Source organism: Gymnogyps californianus, chromosome 19 (assembly GCF_018139145.2).
Source record: "Gymnogyps californianus isolate 813 chromosome 19, ASM1813914v2, whole genome shotgun sequence".
Classification (NCBI taxonomy): domain Eukaryota; kingdom Metazoa; phylum Chordata; class Aves; order Accipitriformes; family Cathartidae; genus Gymnogyps; species Gymnogyps californianus.
The window spans coordinates 13,425,606-13,443,787 of NC_059489.1; the positions used below are offsets into that span (position 1 = coordinate 13,425,606).

The window sequence follows — 18,182 nt, forward strand, 5'->3', positions numbered from 1 at the left end:
TCTGACAACAAAGCCTTTTTTTTTTTTTTCCCTGAAATATCATTTATTGAGGATTTTTTGTTTTGTAGCAAATTTTAACCCCTCCAATGCACACGGACTGTCTATGCCTGACAGAAGATCCCAGCTTCAGATGAAAAGCACTGCTGGGGAAGTAACTAAAACCCTGCAGAAGCATTTACAGTCTTCTTAATGTGCCAGAAAACTGGGAACTGGCAAAAAGACTGACACAAAAAGCAAGCCACTGTCCTCAATAAATATTAATCAACCTTCTTAAGCTGCCAAGGTTCATATGAAACATCGCGTGCCAGCTGTTCCCAGCAGCAAGTCCCGTCTCTGACTCAGTCTCACCTGCAGAGCCGTTAACACAGCTCCACCGTCCAGACTCCAGCAGACCGCCGCTCTGTCTGGGCAGATGCTTTTCTTCCACCTCTTTTCACATTTCAGTCGCTGTCGTCTCAGGGATTTACCAGAAAGGTCTACAACTCTAACTCCAATCCTGCCACACAGCTCTAGCTTGCAGAAGAGTTTTGAAATTCCTGCTTCAAACATCAAATTTCCTAAAGATTTGTATATCTTGTGCTAATAGAAAATTATTAGTGAATAAATACGTGTTTTCCAACCCTGTCCTAGGGGAGCAACTTTGACACACAGGCTCGCTCTGCACTGTAACACTGGAGCATACGTCCTTCTCAGCTCTTCCAAGACAGAAAGGCATCACTCTGTGAAAAGCTATGGCCAACAAAGTATTTTCTATATACAATATCTCAGAAGAAATGTGTCTGAACAGTGGTCACAAAATATACTGAGATAAAGCCCAAAGACATCAATTGTTTAAAAAACATTAACAATTATTTCTCTAGATATTACAATCACTGGAACAAATATGCATATTGAGTGCAAACAAAAAAAACTCTAAATGCAAACTGAAAGAAATGCAGAGTCACAAGATTTCTACAATTCAGATTTAACCAAAAAAAAAAAAAAGAAAAAAACCATGCAGAATCTTGATTTCTAATAAGGCTCCCACCTTACTGCAGAGGGTACTTTGACTGGATGTCTGAGCGACGCACAGCCTAAGCCAATGACAGAAAACAGAAAGATGAATCCTACAGAGCTCCCCGAGTCCCAGGGGCTGCTCGGCAGCATTGGGCACCCTCAGCGCTGCCTGCAGGAACGACGTCTTGGACCTCTCTGCCTGCTCTCGCCTCTCACGAAGGAGCAGGACCAGAAGCGACCCATGAGAGGATCTGGTGCCCATGCGGCCCGCGCTCGAGATAGAAATTTGAGGTATTCACCTGTAAGCTGATGATAGATACCCTTCACCACCACATAAAAGCACCTAAGAAGTCAGGTCTTCGTTCAGCAGAAGTTTCAACAAGTGCAAATCAAACTGCCGAATCCCACCTGGATGGTATTTCATAGCAATTTAGCAGGCAGCAAATCCCCACTCCATCTACGATTAGTGTAACTGTATGTTGATAGAGCACTGCTCTTTTTTTACATGTAAAGCAGACGGCATAAAGCCACCTCAACAACTAGTGACCTTTTTAAAAGTCTTAACTGAGCTCTTACTTCACTAGCACTGTGAAAAATGGAGGGTCTCTTTAGGAGCAGGAATGCCGCAGCTGCTAGTTGAAAGACAAAGCAAATTCCCAGTACTGAGATTGATAAAAAAAGCAGGATAATACTAAAAAAAAAATGCGTAGCTTACTTTGTACCTTTTCACAGAAGTTTATCTGAAAGCCTAAAGCAAGAGACCAGTTCTCATTCATTTGCTGAAAGTCAAAGCAGCGCATCGCTGTTAAGAATCACCTTTTGTGTTTCAATATTAATTCCAAAATCATAAATAAAACAATTTTTTTAGATTAAACTTTAGACTGCATTGCTTTGAATATAGAGCAATCCTGTCATGTCAGGATCCATCATTTTATAAACCAATCTCAAGAGACAGCACGGCTCAACAGACCAGCAAGGGAACCAGCACTGGTACCTGGCAGGCAAAGAGGAGATCAGGGTACCGTAAGGAGTATTAGTTTCTTCCAGCTGTTAATAAAACTACAACAGTAACTATTTGGGCATTTCTTGCCAATTGTTATAAAAAGCCTACTTGAACAGAACAGCTCTATCATGAGAGTTTGGTGGTAACAAGTAACACCCTTTAAGACTGAAGAGGTTGTTTTGTCCCCAGAAAGTTAAAGGTTTGCATTAAATCTGCTCATATTAAGTAGTATTTTAAAATATACAGTCCAGCTGCACGTGCCCAGGTGATTTCCCACAAGGGACCAGCTCTCCAGCACTGCCACCGCAGCAAAAGACCAGACCTGGTAAAGCAAGCAGCATTACACACCTACAGCAAGCAAGCCTGCCCAGAGCAGGGGAGGACGCATACGACGACTTGTTGCCATATCCCAACATGGGTGCTGCTAATGACGGGTTCACGCTGTGCAACAGCAGCCTGAGCAAGCAGCATCGCCTGCAGCCCCTCTCCTCTCCATGCAGAGCTGCCCCCCCTCCTCACCCCTGCCCGCAGCGAGCCCAGGGTCACACCAGGAGTAACTACACTTCAGACCTGGCTACAGATCTGGTGCTTGATATAAGGGGCCGATCATGGCAAAGCTCCAACTCCTTAAGCAGTGAAGACGACCCACCAACACTCGTAAGAGGCATGTGTGATCTAGCAGGCTATGGTGATGCAGGCACTAAAGCAATGTGCACGGGGAATTTAGCACCATCGCACTCTCGGGAAGCTGCAGGCTTGCTGTTTCTGACCATTTTACCTTCAAAGATGACAAATTAAGGGCAAGGGAAACCAAGCGTCGCGCAAGGGGGATTTGACACCACACCAGCCACGGGTAGCACAGGGCTCCCTGCAATGATGCATTGCGCACCTTGAGCAGAGCCTGCAAACGGCATCTCCCTCAGGCACAGCGGCCGCCCAAGGATGAGCAGCACATGCCCAGCCAGCAGCAGAGCCGAGACCAGCCCTGTCCCTCTCCACCACTGCTGACCAAGCCAATGGAGATGGATATTACCTCTGACTTTTTCTAGGACGTTTACATCCGAACCAGTACTGTCACCCCAGAACCAGTATGAGCCACAATAAGTCCGCACAACACATTGTGGCCATACGGGATGGCAGCTATACTTTGTACCAGAGCAAACACCGTCTTTGCTGTCTCCACAGCCTCGCCTTATCGTATGGCAAGGAAAGCTTTAAAGGCACCCAGAGAAAGGGGACCTGGCTGGAGCTCGCTTGCTTCCCCATAGCCGCTCAGAAGTGCACAGAGACAGGTTTCTGGCACACTGAAGGTGAGCACATCGATGGCACGCCACGTGCACACATGCCAGGCACACAGCAAAAGAGCACGAGCATGTCAGCCACCAGAATAGTAAGAACCATCATCCACCGACAGGAAACTCTGGGTGCTCATCGACCAGCCTAAGGGCTTCAGCCAGGCAACTGTTCCAGCTCTCAAAAACCACCCTATGTGCTACAGGCACATTTCAATTTAACGTAACCTCGGACACAAAAAATATGGGACATTTTTGACTCCAAGTAAGGATTGAGAAGCGTGCAAAAACTATGTAACCCAACACCATGGAGACAAAAAGAGAAACAAAAACTCCAGCCTTGCTCTCTCCCACCGCGGGTCCCGGCCAGCAGCACTGTGCACTCCCCACGGGCACACTGCTGCCAGCTCTGGACTTCACCACGAGTCTCACAAGACCTGGTGTCCCCTCACACCAGCAGCTACAACTTACACAATCTCCTGAATAACACTTAATTTTTTTTTAATTGGTTTTCTCTCTACAATAGCATACAAAAACTGAAAAATAACCAAAAAGCCACCACGGCAGGCTGGCAATATGTTCAGAGGGCAAGAATCAAGAATCAAGCAAGAACTGTAACTGAAATTATCCACAAAAGTCTACTAATGTCAATTTTAAGGCTCTGAAATCTTATTAATAATACTGATTAGTGAAAATAAGAAATCCACCTGGCTGGTAGGAAAACATGAAAACTTAAAACAAAAGGAAAAAATCCTTATGTCATTCTGCAATGAAAGTTCCTTTTACCCCTACAAAACCAACTTGGCTTTCTTGATGAGCTTGCAAGTTCACTGTCTTGCCTTAAAACTTCTTCCCATTCCTTTGGCCCAGCTCTGCCTCTGTCACCTCTGCTCTCCCCTTGAAGTATTTCTTTCTTAGCTCCAGGTTGAGGGACGTGCACGCACGCTGCCGCGCTGCTCAGCTGCACCGTGGTTCTCAAAACAGGTTTTGAAGTCCAGACAGAAGCCCTGAATACATTTAGATTTTCAGAGATGGTGAATGCCATTTTTACCTTAGTTTTCTTTCTGATCATCTCCTTACCTTCCTTTTCAGCCATGGTATTATAAGCTACTACACCAGACATGATTCTTTTGGGGGTTATACAAGTTTTTTCATTCTTTCAAAGTCCCAGAACTAGGGGCAAACACAAAGTTTCTCTGCTAAAGGAATAAGCACCATAGAGTCTCTCAACAAAAATTCCCCAAGTCCGCTAGATTTTGAAAGTCCTTGGAAAAAAGCTCTACTGCTGTGCAGAGGGCAGACCGGTCTTCAGTACGGAAGGAGCCTGAGTGTCTGCCCGGCTAATCCCCACGGTCTCACGCTGGGTAACAGAAGACTGTTGCAAAAATATCAGCCAGTAGCCCCAACACAGATCCAGCTATCTTCTTCCCTTGCCCTCGTCCCCATTAACTCCTTCTCCCTCAGAGCTCCCAGAAAAAGGAACTCATGCACCAGTTCTGCATACAAAAATCTGACTGCCCCACACAAAACCACCAAAGGCTCCTCCTGGCTCTTGCAAGGTGTCAGAGCACCACAAATAAGTCTTCCACCTTCACAGCCATCTGTGCGCAGCCTATGGCGAGCGCCAGTGCTGCTCACTGTCTGCCTTAAGTCTCACCCCAGAGAAAACTGACCCGCAATGCCTTAGTTTAAGATGCTGCAATTTCTCTACTACACCAGGACTCACGATTTTTTGCTGAGAAGGTGGGAGCTGCTTAATGCCGCCCTTGTATCAGTGATGCAATGCTCATCTCTGTTCATGGCTGATCAAACACTGCACCAGCACAGCCTGAGTCTACTTCTGGTGCTGCTACCCCGGGAGGCACCCCAGGGCAAGGGGGAAGCTGGAGGTATCAGCCTGGTCCTGCTGCCCACGTTTTCTGCCTCATGCAAGGCTGTCAGCAAACTCAAGAGACAAAATGAACTCCAAAGTCACCGCAAATAACTTCCCATCAGCAGGAACAGAGCGTCCGTTTCCTGGAAAGGGTAGCAGAGGCCGGTTCCTTGCCTAGCCCAAGGCACACCAGGGCAGGAGCACCATCACGCCCTGAAACACCTCCAAGAAACAGGCATTACAGAGGGAGGAGCAGCACACATGTTGAAGATGAAAGATCAATAGCTACACAGTTGTCATGAAATCAGCCCAGTCTGGCAACTGAAAGAACATCTCCAGCTAATGACCGAAATTGTATTCTGGAAAGCAGAGTCCAAACTGTTTTTAAAAAGGAGCTTGATATGCTTACATATGAGGTAGAAAGGGGTAACTACTGGAGACAAAATATTAAACTTGTGGCAGGATTTCTTGGGCATCCAGCTTGCTAGTATGTCTAAGCAGGGAGTGAAGGACTTATCATAATAGCTGGGCTCTGGCTGACCCTGGCAGAGTGAGTGTGAGTGCACACGTAGGGGGGAGTGCCAGACAGAATTCTCTCATTGCGCTTCCATTCTGTGATTATTTTTAAAGATATTTCCAAGGGTCTTTGTCTTTCTTTGAGTCCTAACATGGACCAGTGCATATCAAACTCATAGTAGTCTAAAACAACTGCGTACTTGGGACTGAGAGAACTTTTCTTCTAGCATATACTGGTTACCTCGTTCCTCTGAAGCACTGGGCAAAATTACTTCATAGCATCACTTGCAAGTTCTGTTCACAATTACCATTTCTGCAATATCCAAAGTACTGGGAATAGCCTCTTCCTCCAGCACATCACAGTGGCAGCTTTTGGACTTTATGGGTAGAAATTTGGAAGAAACTATTGCTGTGAGACTGCTGCAAATGCAGAGAATGCTGTAACCCACGGTGAATGGGGACACTCAGCTTAGTGGACCTCTCTGGATGTAACACTGACTGAGCAGTCACTTGTTCTCCTGGCACATGAGTCAATGTTCCTGCTGGGCAGTAAAGCAGCAGCAGTTCCTGCCAGCTTGGACAAAGACGACCCAACCTTCACCTGCACCAGCTCAGCTGCCATGGAGCAACCAATATTGGTTACTAAACCCACATCTCTTGAATGTGATGTCCAAAGGGAGAGCAAGATTTTGACCCCAGTATTATTACTTCTGCAGTTTGGTGCACTGCACCACAGTGTGGACAATCAACCAGTTGAAGAACGTCGCCACAGAGCATTCGTTGTGTTTGGTTTGGGTCTCAAAGACTCAGGACACGCCAGCACAGGATTACTCTGAGGATATGAACGCTGGGAGTCAGAGCTTCGCTGCCAAAGTCAGAATATTAATCAGATTTGAGAGGGAAACCCAACACAAACCTTCCCAGAAAGCTTCTATTTACTAAATGGAAATAGCACCGTGGACAAGCGGCTCCTGGACTCCGTCCTAGGTGCTGTGAGAGCAGCACAGTGCCCTGGCTCGAGGCAGGGTGCAGCTCAGACCTTTGGCAGCTCAGCGATGAAGCAGGTTCCCTACTGCCAGTTCAGTTACGGGCTCCCGTTCAAGTCAGTCGTGACTAAGACCCGTCTATATTAAAGCAAATGACCAGCCCCAGAAACATTTCATGTCTTCGCTGAAATAAACCCTGCATTCACACATTCTTCATTTACAGTTTATTTTTGTAAGGCAGGAAAAAAGCAGCTGTACTGACAAATCAGACTTGGAATTTCCAGTTCAAGTCACAGAAGATCCCAAATCGTGTCCCTGATGGGGAAGCCAGCCGAGCCCTCCCGTGCGAGCGTACAGACACATGTGGGCCACAGACACCAGCTCCCACCACTCCTGTCTCAACCTTCGCCACTTCCACGCTTGCTGAGAAGATTCTTCTCCCGTTTGCTCAGCTGCGGCCCTCATTGGCAGGATCAGCAGGGATGAAGCCACGGGAACAGGCCACAGAGTAAATTCTCGTTCTCAGCCCCAAGGATGTCTAGCACTGACGCACAGTGGCAAAGCTTAACCTGTAGGAAGCGTATTTGGCCACGACTGGCATAACCAGCTAGGCAGATAAGCTCCAGGATGTTACTCCAACTCTTCTCAAAAAGAAATAAATTAATTAGAAACATATTTTAAAATAGATTTTGCATTTCCAGGAGAACGCTGGCAAACTTGTTCAGATATTCAAGAACATGTGCCCCCAGTGAAGCCAGAACTCAACTGCCAAGCTGCTGCCTAAAGCAGCACACCTCCAGACCTTTACATCCAACCCCTTCTTCTTCCAATAGAAGTGCGAGCTCATTCACAACTCCTTTGCATAAACTTGCATACATACTTCTACCATACAGTCACACTTTCCAGTTACAACAGCTGGGCTACATCAGATCAGAAAGAAGAGAGTCGACCTTTACTTTTCCCCAAATCAGTAAGGAAACCAGCTTTAAAAGCAGACATCCAAACACCCCAGTTTCCACATGCTGACTGTTCCCGCTACCCCAAGGCAAAAAGAACCTTGAAGAAAGGACCAAACTCCCGTGTCTATCCTCGGCTCTGGGCCGCCAGTCCCAGATGAAGCGGTTCCGATCATCCTCCCTCTTCCTGCCCTCTGCTCATCCACGCTTCCAAGTGGGACAGGAGGAAAGAAGAGGACATCAAAGGTAGGGTGAGGTTTCCAGTGTTTGGAATGAGACCGGGTCCTGAACTGACACTGTTCAGAAGGGGAACTGGAAGCTCGGACATGGTCCCATCACTCCCCAGAAGGGATTTCCAAATGCAATGCTTTTATCTTAGTCCATAACCCCTCCCAGGTCAAAGCAACACAGCCATGTGTTTTTAAAGGAAACTTGTTTTATCTCTGTCCACAAATCTCTTCAAAGTACAAACACTTTGCTCTCTGGTCCAAAAGCAAAGTGATGGCTAATTCAGTTCAGAGAACCACTTCCAGAGAATTAGGTCCAAAGCAAACCATAAAACCCTTTTGGTCCACAGAAAAAAATAAGCCTAGACAAAAACTGATAAAAGAACCGACTCCCTTTCAGCTCAGCTCTGTCTGCTCCCAACAGCTGTCCTCCTTACACCACAGGGCATCTCCTGAAGCACCTCAGAAAGATCAGATAAATTATTCAAAACACAGACTAATTCCTGGCGCTTGGACTCTTTGTTCGCTCCAGGATCAGCGCGAGCCGTCTGCTTCCTGGAGGGCTCGCTCTGCCTCCAGTAAAGGGCAAACACAAAGGCTTCGATTTGCAGAAGAGGAAATCAATTTAGCAGCTAATAAATACGCAATTTGTGCAATATACATACTCTCCATCTCCCTTGATGCTCATACAAAAGTTAATGGGCCGTACTCGGCTAAGCACAAAGTTATTGCACACATTCACGTGAACGGCAGTTTAGCTTGTTTGGGAGCAGAACCGGGAGGGAGACAGGGAGCGGACGCTTGGCAACACCATGTTGTATTTCCTCACAAACAGCAATAGCAGAGATCCCTCCATGGCGGGCTACAGCCTGAGGAGTCAAGGTCACACATTTTGGAAGATGCGCTGCAGCATCACATGATGGTCCTGACGCAAATCCAGGCCAACGATCTCTCACACGCCCTGTGCAGGGTCTGTGCAGGCGTGGAGCAGGCATCCAACGGGCAGCGCAGAGAGCTCCACAAGGACCTTTGCCTACCGATAGTCTGGTCTCCTCAGAAATTCACAGACTCTGTGCACAGGAACTTAAATAAACCTATGACATCTAATAAAAGTCATGCTTGCACCTTTCCACCTAACCATGGGGAAGCACAAACACTGCAGCTGCATGAACTGCAGAACTTATCTTGAAGCAATGGACCCTTAACTAGACCAAGAAATGCACATCATGGGTATCTTCAAGATCTAAAGCCTCCCCTCAAACAAAAGGAATCCCAGTAAGATTACAGACAGCTTAACCTAACTTAAAATAAAGCAGAGTGAAAAGTTTAAAACCAAAGTCAGCAACACAGCCTGTCCAGAACACCGTCTCCTGAACGCAGATGCTCAGGTCGACGTGAAGCTTTGTTGCCGTGGCACGCTCAAACACTGAGGCAGAGCAAGTTTTCAATTCTCCCTTCCCCTCTTATTGTCATTTCTAAATGTATTTGGCTGCCAAAGTTTATCGGTCTTCTTTTACACCCTTTGGTTTACAATGAATCCCTCCCGTCTCCGAGTGCTCCGAGTTTACCATATTAAATCACATGAATCAGTTCAAGTCTGTCCCACTGCCAGTTTCCCTGCAGTCTATCCTTCCCTTCAACTTCAAGAAGTGTCTCGGAAAAAAGACTAATCCAGTCAGGCACAGTTACTAAGAGGTAAAAACACTGGGATTAAAGGCAGGCAGGAAGCTAATTAGCTCCAATATGGTGCTCTTCTAACTCATAAGGTTATTGTACACCAGAGCACTGATTTCTTACACTTGTGGCTTGCCAGCGCAATGCAACTGTGGAAATTTGCTTGATCCCTGACAAGCAAAAATACACACACACACAAAAAAAAACCCAAACCCAGAAAAATAGGAGCCAGATGAACTAATCGAGCCCACCACCACACCAACAGTGCACCCAGGAAAGACAGCAGCTGGGGAGGCCGCACAAATTATTTTGGCAGCGGGGCAGCCTGGCAGCAGAGCGGCTCCTGGGTGAGTCAGAAGCATCAGGCTGTCCCATGGACAGCACACACCTCTGCCCTGCCAGCAACGCGAGCTATGAGGGCTGTCTGGCCTTAGACACCGACACACTGTCAGCACCCGACAGGAGCTTGCGAGGGGACCTGCTTCCCAATGCGAGCAACTGACTTAGGCTTAGTTTAGTGGGCACGGATTTAGGATAAGCATACGCCCAGCATGCCGTACAGGCACAGTTTGACAAGTGATGGAGCCAAGCCACCACGCGCTCAGCCTGCCTCTGGGAAGGTGGGTTTCCTCCCTCCCACCACCCCCAGCAGCATCGTCCTACCCCCTCACCAGCACTGCAGCTCGGGGAGCTCTGCCCCCTCCGAGGGGAAGGCTAGCTCCTCAGCTGGGACCGGTCACAGGCGAGGCGACCAACACAGCAGATGCCTACAAGGCAAACAGATAGAGGGGCTGCATATGTTAAAGGTACGTATATGTTAAAGGAGTTTCCGTACGAGCACTTGCAGTCAATACAAAGCTCGTAACACCCCTTCGAGTGGCTGCCACACGTGGTGCCACCTGCAGTGGCAGTTTTCCAAGCATCTTACATACAGTTTATACAAGTCCAGCTAGCAAAACCTCAGCAAGAGATTCATAACAGAGATAACTTGTCCAGCAACTCAGCAATAGTACAAGGAGGTGGGGCGGGGATACAAAACAGGGTGCAGAGTCACAGCAAAAATTACTTTGTCTTGTTCGGACAACCAGAAGAACCCCGAGTAAAAACCAAAGAGGGCTTCAAGACCGTGCAAATCCTTCCTGCAACCCTGTCTCAGGAGAACAAGATGAAACACACCCTCCCTGCAATTTCATGCTTTATGGACAATGACTTAACCCCTAGGCACCTTCAGAATAACTTAGAGCACTTTCTTTCTCATTGATTTTGACAATCAAATATTTTGATATTTTAACAGTCACCCTAAACATCCAAGCCAGTTGCCTACCGAGAGGGGTGAGCCTCACAGCTTTTGTTTCAGATACCCTCCTAACAGAACTGCCATCATCACCAGAGTGGCATGTGCACATGGAGGGATAACTAACATGCATTAGCTATTCCACTGTCAAAGCCGAGCAGAGACGCAGTATTCAAGTTATCTATGAGTTGAACTGAAGAAACACAGGTGAAGTGTCTCTCACTAGGGATTTACCATGAGTTAACTACCGCACATTAATTAACCCAGCTATAGCAACACACCTTTTAAAAAGGAAGAAATTTTTCAGCGCTCAGCAGGCACTGCACTATCATTTACCCACTGCTCACACATTTCTTCTGCAATCAAACAAGCCTGCAACATAAAAAGAAATCTGAGGATCTAGAAGACAAACAAAAGCCCTCCACAGGGAACGCCAGCAGACTTGATTAATACGGTGCAGGATTCGCTTTACTGAAGACATTGGCCAAGTGAGCAGCACAGTGACTGCGCAGGGAGATTGCTAAGGAGGGCTCCTCCGCCCGCAACCAATAACCAGAAACTGACCAAACGGCTATAAAAAAACCAGCTTAAAAATGCAATAACTACTGGACCAATTGACTTAAAGACACAGATTCTCCTGAACTGGTGTCTTTACAGGGACTGGGTTTCTCATTGTAGAAGAGATGTTACAGCCCAATCATAAATGACCAGGATCAACACAGAAATCCCCAAAACATTTGTTCATCCCTCCAAAGCAGGAAGCCAGACTGTACAGTAATAATAATCCATCCCGACCAGAATATCCACGGAAGAGCCCACGCCCCAAGGTGCCAACCCCTGAACCACGATGAAAAGGTTCAACTGCCAAAATCAGCCAGGTTTTCTTCACCCTGCTGCTGCAGCACAGCAACTCCCACCTCCCTGAGCGGGATGCTGTTGTCTCAGCACACAGCAGAAGGGCAACAAAAACATACACATCTAAGGAGGCATTTATAGCTTTGGTGAATACAGTGCAGTCCATTTTAAATAAGGTACATGAGATCTGGGAACATAAACAGCACCTTTTGAAAGCTGGTCCAGATCAGTGCACTCCAGCCTTTGAAAGGATGCCAGAAGCATCACATCCATTCAGAGATTTTTGTATCTTCTTTATAAACATCACTTCAGTGAAACTTGGATGGACATCTGCTGCTGGTTCCTGCCCTGCAGGGCAGAGCACTACACAAACACCCCGCGCAGCTTCGTTCTCTCATGGAGTTATTCTTTCCTGCCTCCATAGGCTACAGCAGCTATTCCTCCCATTGGGAAGCAGACCTCCATTTTTTCTTTCAACTCACATAAAATCTTACCAAACCTAAATCCAACACAAGACATCTGACTTCAAAAGCAGCAATCACATCCCAGCTGTATGATCCTAACAAGGCGTTCATGTTTGTTTGATACATGCAGAGCTTGATGTGGTTACACAAGACTCCCGTAAGTAACGCTTCACTGGGACTATGAATAAATTTAATTTGGGGGACTCCTCAACAAAATCAAGTTTGGAAAGTACTTTTTTTTTTTTTTTTGCTTCCTCACAAAACTCATCTTTCTCTAGCTGGATGCCCCTTGTTTTGACAGGCAACAGTGTGATTTCCACTCCTGTCGGCTCCATCAAATCAGCATAAAATAACTGAAAAAGCCTCCCAGCATCTGATGAGACTAACTAGTATTTTTGGGCTGCCCCTTTACCAGGAAAACAGACTTATTAAGAATGTCAGCTGATTACAAATAAACCAAAATGGAAAGCTGAAATGCAGAAACATATGCTTACATATAAATACAGTCCTACACGCACAGGTGTACACTAAGACTCAAACACAAAGCAGATACAGTCAGCCATATCCTGGCAGAGATACTGTACAGGAATAAACTGGTAGGCACAAATGAACTGAAATACATTGGTTTGCTCACCGCACAACTATCTGTACCTTCCATAATCAATGCAAACGTGTCTAAGTAGACATACACCCATCAATCTGACAAATCTGCCAGTGTCAGCTTGCACCAGCGGCGTACGTTAACACACACCGGTTTTATAATTCCACTGTGGGCAAGAGTAAGTGCAGTCACCTTCTGATTTTATTCAATCAGTTCCCACCTGCTAAAGATACAACTCACTTTGCCTACATTAGAATAAGAACAGGTAATTAATACACAGTGACAGATAATGCTTATTTTACTACCTACTGAGGACAAGGATTAATTCTCCCCTCCAGTTCCCTCTCTTTTCTTATCTTGTTCTTTTCTATCTTCCTTGTTTTCTTATCTACATCACATTTCATTTTACCTGGCCATTCACACACTGCTTCATACCTAATCTGCTGCTCGCTTGCTGCTCCCTTTGCTTCACAACCGCTCCATCTCCCCATTGTGTTTTTGTTCCCCAAATTCCCCTCTTTGAGGTTCCCTAAGCAAACTGCCATGTTTACTGGGGCTCTTCTTACCTTTTCCATCCGTTATGCCCCTCTGCTCAGAGAGGTAAGTCTTTTGACAGCCTTTTGACAGCGCCCACATTGTGCCCCAGCAGATCCAACATCTCAACATCGAGGTATCGACATCTCGTTCCTCTCCTCCTGCCAGGCCTGGGTCCAGGAGCACCTTCAGCAATGGGGAGAAGAGCTGCTCCAGTCACTCCTTGCACTCACAAATGCAGCAACACAAAGAGGAGGAGGACACAAGAGTCATGGCATCACCTACCAAATTCCCGTACCGAGGATCATACCAGTCACAGCGATGCCCACAAATGGTTTCAAGTAATACTCTGCTTTCGACAGCGCTGTCTGAAGTAACTATGATTACCCCAAAGACACAGCGTAGATTACACACTGACACCAAATTCATCTGACCACGGTGACTGACAAAGTCCATCGCAGTGCTCACCAATTCTGTCATCTGCCAAACACAAACGATTCCTGACCTCTCAAAAAGCCTCCCAGAAGCTCTTTTCTGCCAGGCAAAGAAAGGTACAGGGCAGAGCTTCCTCATACGTAGGCAGAAACCCATCGCCCAACTCCAACACATTACTGATGTCCTGAACAGCATCCAAGTGTGAGAGCAGGACTCGAGTTAGTCTCTTGATGCACTCACACAGACACCCCTTGGCAACCTCCCTCCCCTATCCTTGCCTCATATCCACAGAGGACTCTCTAACCAGATATGGACCTTCTCTGATTTTTGCTAAAAACAGAACGGTTACAGCTGGAGTGGGGTAGAGAGGGCAGAGGCCTCAATGAGGGAGCAGACAGGACCACACATGTGAAGGGAACCAAGAATCCCAAATTCCAGCTGAACGGGTTGGGAATTCCCACCCAACACATCTGAACCATCATGTACACTCTGAAAAGACACATACAGTACATATGCTTTGCTTTTGAAAGACACCAGAGCATACCAAGCAGCAAGTACTTCGAGAAGTCCCAGTTGCCTCCAGTCTTCCTGAACGCTGAACGCAGGAGCTGAACCCGTAACAGCAAGTTATAAGTGGTTCCAGCTCCTGCTTGGCACTGGAGGTAGGACGAGTGACTCTGCAGGTTGCAATTAGAATCAAAATTCTTCCTATGCCTTGGAATTAATTACATTTCTAGATTTCACACCACCATTCTTCAAATGATAATTTTCTACATAATGTCAGCAGTAAAGACTATTACTAATTTTGGCAATGAGAGAAATGCAAAATTGCTCCAATTACACTTGGGGTGTTGTTTTTTTTCTTATCTCACTGTCAAAGTAGGATAATCCTACTTCCCACAGAATCTCTGTTTTCTCCACAAAACATCCAGGACGCTAAATATGAAGGACTGCTCCTGGACTTTTAACATCACACATAACTAAGAAGGACAACTCTTCACACCAGCAGTCACCGGCATCCAGACAGACTTCAGTTTGCACGCAACAAGCAAAAATTTCAAAAGTTATGAAATAGGATCTATTTTCAATACTTAGAATTCCAGCTCTTCTTTGTCTCTGAGCTGTCAACCATGCCTTGAACGTGGCACCATCAACCGCACTGGCTGGGGGGACCCTTTGGGAAGAAACAAAGCTCCCAGGTTCATGGGCATGAACAGTTGATGCACTTAGCCAGGAGAAGACACGAGCATGAAGCTGGGGCATGCCGAACACTAAGGGTGAGAAGACCTGAAGCAACCCCTTGCTTGATCGCGAGGCTTGAGGGCCACGGCTGTGCAGTAAGCCCAGCGTGAGGACAGCGAGGTGTCCCTTCGTCTCAGTATTGTCACCTGGAGGGGCTTTAGCCCGTGCGCATCAAAAACACTGTAGGATATCGAATTAAAAACAAAACAGGGTGGCCTGTAGAGACCTTCTGGATCTGCTGCCCCAGCTCCAGACATCAACATGATGGGTCTCAATTTCCATAAAGACTTCTCCCCTGTACCACCACCCCCCGCCTTCTCCCTACCCCCAGCCCCTGCCAAACTCCCCAACAGCAGATACCCTTACGAAACCGCCAGCCCTCGTACCGAGACAGAAACCCCCTGCGAGAGGCTCTCACCTCAGGCCAGCTTGCCCAAGCACATGACCTCTGGGCACAGCCTCCAAAAGCGATGGATCGCTGTCTGGAGGAGCACTGCCACGGCCCCTCGGCGGCAGGCACAGGCCAAAGCCGTGGGAGTTGTCCCACCCTCTCCTGCTCCCACCATCTCCCTCGCAGCAGCAGTTGCACAAGCCGGGTCAGAGAGTGTTTCTGGCTGAAAATTAACTGAGCAAAACTTTTTTTTTTTTAAATATAATTACTTGTTTCCAGCTTAACGACTTCCCTGCTCCACCTTGCCATACCATTTAAGCCAATTAAATCAACACTGACGCAGTCCTACCTACTTTTCTCCCCACCCAGCAATGCATTCCCGCACCTCCCTTGTGCCAGTGCTTGCCCTATCCAACCACGAGCAAACCCTGGGCATCCGAACCGCGGAAAACTCGCCGCTTTTTGGTGGGTTTGCTTTGCGACAGCTCAGCTTGCCTTGGCATCAGCAGGGAGCCAGCGCCAGTGGGACACATACTGGGGGCAAGGCCATGGTGCACCTCTGAGAGCAGCCGGACCTGCCCTGGCAGAGTGCAGACCACCTGCAGACACGTCCAGCCCCTTCCCATCCCACCCACGGACTCTCTCGGCTTCGCACAGGCGGTCACGCAGCAGCACAGGGATCCCGGCGGAGGGCTGTCCTCCTGGGATACAGTGTCCTGCTGGTTCCAGGAACCTGCCTTCACCACCACTGCCACAGCAACCTGCTCCTCCAGAGCCCACCCAGCATTCAGCTCCTCCCAGGACACCTAAACACTCCTCTGTTACCTGAAGAAAAAAACACCCTAACACCAGCTTTCAGCACAAGTACTTGCATATCATCAAACTGGCCCGTTGTCCTGAATTCATATTTAAATAGCCACTTTAAACCAACTACAACAGAAACTACTGCCCTTCCTCCACCTGGAGAAAGGATGCAGAAGCTACATCATCACAAGCTTACAGGGCATCACAGGTTCTGGAGTCGGGGTGCAAAACCAACTCTCAGCCCTGAAGATACATGGGATTCAGGGGAACGATTCATAAATATGAAAAACAGGGGTCAGCTGGAAATACAAGGGGCAACACGGACAGTTGTAACTGCACTGCAATGAGGCTATTTCTTGTTTTATTGCAACCGCTGCGGCATATTGCGGTCAAGTTTTTAAGCCATGCACTTAATTTACAATGTTTGGGATTCTGGTTTTTTAAAGGTGTTGTAAACATAGATAATACCACCTTCCCAGGGCCCAACAGGTACCCGCTCCTTCATCTAGCAAACACGAGAGCTCCACATGGGAGAAGCCGCAAACAGCAAAAATTCACCTTTTTATTCCAAGAATACAAAACTCTTTAGTTTGCATCATCAGTTCTCTGCCCAAACAGGTCCCCATCAGTCTCAGTGCAGTCTGTCCTAGCGGGACAGAACACAGACTATAGCAAACAACTGACAAACATTATTTGCTGAGAGCGCCTGCACCTCTCTCACAGAGAGAGCGACCTTTCCTTCTGCTATTAAAAAATAAAGAAAGAGTTCCCAAAACTGGGCAAACAGCTTCTTTAGTATTACCACCCCGTATTAAATTAAAAAAAAATAAACCAGCACTGCGCCACCTCAGCCTAACGAAGCCTAAAATGTTGCTCAAGCAGAGAGCATTTTTCAGTGGTCTAACGTTAAAGGAAAAACTCAAAAGCTGTTTGCTGTGGCTTCTCTGAAAAATAAATATCCACCGTTTTTGCAAGACTGCTCAACCATCAACAAGTGCAGGTGGGAACCCTGGCAACACGACCCTACCGTAACACTGTGACTTTCCATCAGAATAAAACAAAACTGAACCAGAAGTTCACCGTTGAACTGTTTTCACTTAAACATCTGCCTTGAAAAAAAACACATAAACGGATACAGAGGGACAAGGCGCACCGCACACCGAGGCGGGCCGGCGAGCCCAGCCGGGGGTGCACCAGGGCAGGGCAGGGCAGGGCCTGGCCGCCCTGCCGCAGGCCGAGCCGTTCAGAAACACCGGCTCGGCCGCCTGCCTGCTCCCCCGTCCCGGGGCCGCGGCCCGGGCAGCACAGCGGGGCTCCCGGCGAGGGCACGGGCCGCTCCCGGCGCCCTTCACTCCGGCTGGGCCCCCCTGAGCCGCCTCCGGGACGCTGCTGCTGCCCGCGGCCTGCGCGGGTCAGGCCGGAGAGGCCGCAAAGCCGTCGCCGGCTGGAAGAAGCCGGGGCCGCGTCCAGGCGGCCTTTGTCCCGCGCCGCGGCTCCCTCCTGCCGCCCGGGGCAGCGCGGCCCCCGCCGAGGGCAGGGCTCCGGGGCGGGCTCCGCGCCCCTCGGCAGCCCCAGGCGGAGCGCCGGGGCGGCGGGCAGGGCCGCCCTTCCTCCCGGGGAGCCCGCCGGGCGCGGCCGGGCCGCCGAGCGGGGCCGGGCGCGGCGGGAGGCGGCAGCCGCAGGGAGCGGCGGGGCAGGCCCGGAACGGGGCCTGCCGGGGCCGGGCTGAGCGCACACACACACACACACCCACCCACCCACCCACCCTCCCCGCCGGCACCCCAGCGACCCGGGGCCGCGCCGAGGGGCCGCGGCGCGGGTTTCCCGCGGGCAGCGCCGCTCCGGACGGCGGGCACGGCCGCGCCCCGGCCCCGGCGGGGTCCCCAGAGCCGCGGCCCGCCCGGGCCGGGGCCCCGCGCGGGGGGCATGGGGCGGCCGGCGCCGCCAGCCACCCCGCCGGTCGGGGGGTCGCCCTCGGGAGCGCTCGCCCGGCGGCGCCGCGCTCGGCCCGGGCAGGGCGAGACCCGCGGCGGGCAGCG

At 48.9% G+C, this 18,182-nt stretch overlaps 1 protein-coding gene across 2 annotated transcripts in view; it reads right to left on the reverse strand.

The window, feature by feature from the left end:
* MAP2K4 (mitogen-activated protein kinase kinase 4) overlaps positions 1-18,182 on the reverse strand; it is a 101,982-nt gene that overhangs the window by 83,598 nt on the left and 202 nt on the right. Inside the window, exon 2 of one of the 2 annotated variants that reach the window (XM_050908356.1) lies at positions 1,712-1,744. The exons of the other annotated variant lie outside the window; for it this stretch is intronic. Within the exon in view, the coding sequence (XP_050764313.1) occupies positions 1,712-1,744 (33 nt within the window). The remainder of the gene's footprint in view (positions 1-1,711; positions 1,745-18,182) is intronic. 2 annotated transcript variants of the gene reach the window in all.